Source organism: Strix uralensis, chromosome 16 (assembly GCF_047716275.1).
Source record: "Strix uralensis isolate ZFMK-TIS-50842 chromosome 16, bStrUra1, whole genome shotgun sequence".
Taxonomy (NCBI): Eukaryota; Metazoa; Chordata; class Aves; order Strigiformes; family Strigidae; genus Strix; species Strix uralensis.
In genome coordinates this window covers 9,744,588-9,749,960 of record NC_133987.1, presented here as the reverse complement: position 1 = coordinate 9,749,960, position 5,373 = coordinate 9,744,588, and the positions used below count along the sequence as shown (strand labels likewise).

Below are 5,373 nucleotides of genomic sequence, written 5' to 3'. Positions count from 1 at the left end.
TTGCTTCACATTGATGTACATTGTTTGTCAAGCAGAATGCTGCAGTGTGCCAGTTCACATCCAGAAGGATGGAGACATATGACAGTAGCTTGTATTTCAGACTTTCATCTTAGGAAACTCATAGTTCAGACTTAGCATGACCTAAACAAAGCTGAGTGTGTTTCGCACTAAGTTTAGTCTTCCTCCTACCACCACTCCCCAGTTTCCTCCACCAATACTGTTTTCCATAGCATTAAAGCTCTTACTCCAAATATAGGAACAAATAAAGTTGGCTTGGAAAGGGTGACAGTTTATTGAATGCATAAACAATATGATACAAAAATAAATTAATTGCATAGAAAACTGAGAAGCTATAAACAAGACTTTAGAGTAGACAGGTTTGATCTAGATGTGAAGAGCCTCTACCATCTGCATCTGAAAGACATAAGAATGCACTGTAAGAGTTACACAGCTCAAACTTTCCATCACAAGGAGATAGAACATGGCAGGGAAGGGCTTGGGCCATTTATTTTAATTCAGATGCTTGCTGTGTTTTCCTCATTCTGATGACACATCGTTTTTCCACAACTTGACCAAGCCTCACACTGAGCAGGTGGGAGACCAACCTGCTGTTACAACAATTTGATGTTCTAATGCTTGTGTCTATATAGCTATTTTAATCACTACAGTACGGAGAAGTAAAGATTTACTTGTGCTGTCACAATCTCTCTACTGCATTCCCAACACCAATTAAAGGTCAACTACCAACTCTAGAACAGTTAGAGGTATGACAGGGACACTCCTACACTGTGTTGACATAAGACTATTTTTAAACAGTGTTTGTCTTTTCTCCTTCTACAGCTTATACCTGTTGTGCTGAAGACTCCCATTAGATGGCACTCCAATTGCTCCTGTTGACATGAAGGCAGTTTGAGAGGCTCTCATCAGAGCTGCATATCTACAAAGAAATACAACCGGGCTCAGCACCTCTTATGCACACTGCCAGCAGTTTCACTCTTCCATCCAGTTTAATTATCTGCATTTGTCACACAAGTCTTACAGTCCTATTGCACAGAACAATGAAGGTACATCTGCCTGCAAGAGACATTTTTAATAAAGCTAAGTTTAAACTTGGCTTGGCAGGGTATTGGGTTTTCTTGGTTACTTCAGTGTGCTGGGCAGAGCTTCAGAATTCTAGTATTTAGATCCAGACCCCAATCAGTACTTGAGTGGGCCAGTTCCTATTCTCAATTAGGAGACTGACACAGGTAAGCTTGGAAGAATTTTAGGGAAGCATTTGACAAGCTTTTATCTTGGCTCACAGACGTTCAGAAATTAAGCCTGAAATTCAAAGAGGAAGTAGTAGCTATTTTATTGATGTGACTAGTGGCTTACAGAACTCCCTATTTGTCCAAGCTTCCCACCAACCCCTGACACTAGCTCTGAAATTACAACTTGAGCTCAAAGTATCATAAATACAGCTTACCCTGCCTTGGAGGTGGGGTGGCTGCTCCCTTTACAGTCATGATCCAGAGGATGCCGATGTTTTATGCAGAAGTTGCCACCGCACTGTTCACAAACTACCTTCATCATCTCTTTCCTTTTGCAGCCTGGCTTTAAGCACTTGTTTGTGAAGATCTAAATAACAGAGGGCATGAAGTTGGCAATGCTGGCTTCCTTTCTGTGATCAGCTTCCCAAGTAAAGACCAAGCTGAAGCACAAATGCTCAAGCACCCTTAGAATGAAGATGAAACAGAGCAAGCTTCCGCACATCTGCTGTCAGAAAACCTAACTTCACAAGCATTAGGCAGATGGTTTAGACTTCAGCAGCAGTTTCCTTACCCTCTGCTTTTGCTGTGCTGGATTGTATTTGCAGTTCTTATCCATGTGGGCTCCAACCACAATATCTGGTACTTCCCCTTTCTGTATTGGGATGGGTGCATTACAGAGTGGACACACTGGAACCTGCACATTCTAAGAATATACAACACAGATTAGAAGTCCAACTCAATTATTTTTCTGTCCTTCCCCTTCTCTTACCCATGGGTGATAGAAGTGTATTCACAAGTGGTTTACGTTCCACTCATTTACTAATGCTTTTAGAGATGTACCTCAAAGGCAACTGTAAATCATTATCCATCAGACATGCCTTCCCAAATCAATTTGTAGCAACACATTTGGTAAGTTGACTTTAAACATGCTTCTAAGCTTTCTGAAATTACGGCCTTTGAACACCTCAAAGCCCAAGTATGGGCCAGAGATCAAAGTGTGGCTCCACTTATTCTATTTATTTATTCTGTAGTTTCATATTTGCTGTCCTTCAGCTTAAAGGACCAGGGCTGCAGAAAGTTTTAGGCCACAATACATTGCTTAAAATATAAGGCACTCCTCTCTGGGAAGATGCTGTGTAAGTGAAACAAACTAGAAGCTAATAGTACTGACCTCTGAAATTTTATGTTTCTATACATTTGAAAATCAGCTCTATCATTAACTTATATCTTGTGGTTCTCACATCTGCTTCTATTAAAATCACATGTCAAGTTTCAGAGCAGCCTTTATACATGACTTGGCAATTTTGCAGTGTGAATCACTGACTTGTGTAAGAACTTACTTTCTTGTAGGCAGAACTGCACTTGTGGTCATCATAACGGATGTGATCTTTACAGAATACTTCCCCACATGCATCACATTTCAGAGGAAGGAAGTCTGGGAGAAAAATTAAAAAAAGAAAACAGATTCTTATGGAGCAAAGCTAACAGCTGTAAGACTACTCACAAAAGACTACAAATAAATTGAATTGCAAATATTTTTTGCCTAGTCACAACCCACTTACATCTAGAGGAAGTATGTAATTCTTCACAAATATTAAAACTAAAGAAGTAAGAGTGATAAGTTTTCCCTCTTTTTATCCACTAACACAAGTTGTAAATACCTCAGAAGCTTCTTGAATGCAGAAACTTTAGTCAGGCATTAGTCAAGAGCTAGGAGTTGAACTACAAACCCAAAGCTCAGACTCAAAAATCTTTTTATTCTTTAAAAAACATGCCTTAACAGTTTAACAACATACAAGAACAAAATACACCGGGCTCAACTATCACCCCGCTACCAGACCTATTTAAGAGGGATTAGAGAAGCCGCGCTGGTACCCGCCACTAAGCACAGCACCCTCCTGCCGACGCGGGGTGCAGGATTTGGGCCCCCCAGTACAGGACCTGCCCATCCCTCACGAGTGCCACCCGGAGGGGTGCTGGGGGAGGTGGGAACTCGGGGTCCCGACGCCCCGCCTTACCCAACTGCCTGCAGGCGCGCTCTGAGCAGTGCTGGCCCAGTCCCGGGAGCTCCATGGCGGCAAAACAACGAGACCTCCCACGGGGACACGGGGCCGCCGCCGCCGCCTTTATGCGCCTCCCGCTGACTCAGCCCGCGCCCACGTGCTGAGTCACGCTCCCGCCCGCCCCGGCCACCGCGGATGACGTCACGGCGGGCAGCCAATGGCGACCCCCGCCCTCCGTCGCCGTCTGCTGCGCGCTCTCGGCGGGCGGCCAATCGGCGGCCGGGGGGCGTGCTGAGTCATGCTGCGGGGGCGGGGCCGAGCCGGGCTGGGGGCAGCGGGAAGGGGAAGGGGAAGGGGAAGGGGAAGGGGAAGGCATGGCGGTGAGTTCAGGGTGGGGGTGAGGGGGCAGTGATGAAGACGAGGGCCTCTCCAGCTTCCCCAGGGGACTCCAACCCCAGGACACAAGCGGCCCCGCAGCTGTGAACACCCTGTCGTACGGCCCTCAAAGCGGTGAGAGGGCAGGGCTGTCCTGGTGTGGGGTGCTTGTCTGTGGGAGAGGGACCCGGAAAACCCATCATGGACTGGTTCACCCTAGCGGACATTGGAGCATCTCAGCCCTTTGCCTTTTCCATTTTCATTTCATCTTTTCACCAGGGCTTAGGCTGTGGCATGATCCCTCTGGACTGTGACGCTTCACTCGTGTTATTTCCAAACTTTATAATAAATCCCGAGAGCTCAGAGATAGAGGCTGTTCTCATCACAGCAGGTGGATGCTCAGGGCCCCACTGCAGGACTTCAGCTTGTGCTGACTGGTTTGGGTGGACAAGCCTCAGCTGCAGCTGTGGGTTTGCAGAAGTCAACTGGATAAAAAGTTTCCCAGCTGGTCTCTTTTTAAATGCTTATCTCACTTTAACAAGGCACCTCAAGATCAAGGTGTAGTTTAGAAATTTTGATCTTTGAGTGTGTGTAACAATACTGGCTTCACACAGAGGAGGTGAGGACTATTGATTTAATGACATTTGTTACGGGATTGAGAAATGGACAAAATGTTGTTCTGCCTCTGCTCTCCCTAGAAAACACCTGACTTTCTCCTGTAGTACATGTCTCAGATACAGAGTGGAGCTATGAGATTGAAGAGGAGCTTTAGGAAAGCATGTGGTGACTGACTGCAAAGGCCAATTTTTGCTGTCAAAGTCCAGGAATGGCATGTGCCACTCATCTGTCTTCCACGTCACCCTGCCACGCAGCGTTCACATGACTCCTGCTGTGCGTGCCAGCTTACAGCCGGCCGCACCGATGTTATGGGCTTCCTGACAGCACAGACCTGATGGATTAAATGATACCATGTCATCAGCCAGACGTTCTTACCAGGCCATCCCACGCGTATTAATTTTCCTTCCTGGACCCATAAAATTACCCGAGGTCCTTATTTAAAGCCCTTCCTCCAGAAAACAACTGCAATGACAGAGCACTAGTCTGCTGCAGGTCTTTGCTTTGCAAAGGGCAAACTCTGATTTTGTCTCCTCTCCTGTGGCACTTGCTGCATGGGGTCTTCTCGGACAGCCGTGCCATGTCCATTCTGGGAGCACCCACAACCCACCCTGGGGACACCTGGGGGGGTGTGATGTAGCCCCACAGGGAGATACCAGTTCAGGTCTGGGAGCAGTGTGAAAGGCAGTGCTGTGCGAAGCGGACTGAGTCCTGTCCCTCTGCCCAGCACGGCTGTAGACACATAAACTTTGGAGACTGATGTGAGAAGAGACCTTCTGGGTCATTCAATTCAAGTCTCTATTAAATATATAACTACTACATGTAATTCTCTTCATAAACAAACCAAACCCGATGTTAAAAACAGTTTATTCCCATCAGAAGGCTGTCCCACAACCCCACTGCTCTCATGAAGAAAAGACAGCTTCAAGTTTCTAGCATAAAATTTTTCTTGGCCATCTGCCTTCAAAGCAGTGTTGTCCTTCGATTTACATAGTTTCTTCTCACTGTGTCTGTATAACCCGCAGCTGAAGGAACGAGGCTGACACTGCTTTGAATGTGTAAGTTAGAGCCATCGTTGTCTGGCTGTGTCCTAGAAGAGTGTTCTGCAGCAGTGGTGGATGTTTCCATCA

At 46.2% G+C, this 5,373-nt stretch overlaps 1 protein-coding gene across 5 annotated transcripts; it reads right to left on the bottom strand.

Moving 5' to 3' along the window:
- Window positions 1-268: 268 nt before the first annotated feature.
- On the bottom strand, window positions 269-3,417 carry ZFAND2A (zinc finger AN1-type containing 2A). Of its 5 annotated transcripts, XM_074886335.1 has the most exons (6): window positions 3,269-3,417; window positions 2,591-2,685; window positions 1,822-1,953; window positions 1,466-1,617; window positions 848-937; window positions 269-414 (listed from the first exon to the last, which is right to left on the bottom strand). In XM_074886335.1, the coding sequence occupies exons 1-6, from the start codon at window positions 3,321-3,323 to the stop codon at window positions 402-404; spliced, it is 537 nt and encodes a 178-aa protein (XP_074742436.1). In that variant the 5' UTR covers window positions 3,324-3,417; the 3' UTR covers window positions 269-401. The 5 variants fall into 5 exon arrangements, with proteins under 5 accessions (XP_074742436.1, XP_074742439.1, XP_074742437.1 ...); XM_074886338.1 differs by lacking the exon at window positions 1,466-1,617; XM_074886336.1 differs by lacking the exons at window positions 269-414; window positions 848-937 and adding an exon at window positions 947-1,074.
- Window positions 3,418-5,373: the final 1,956 nt, after the last annotated feature.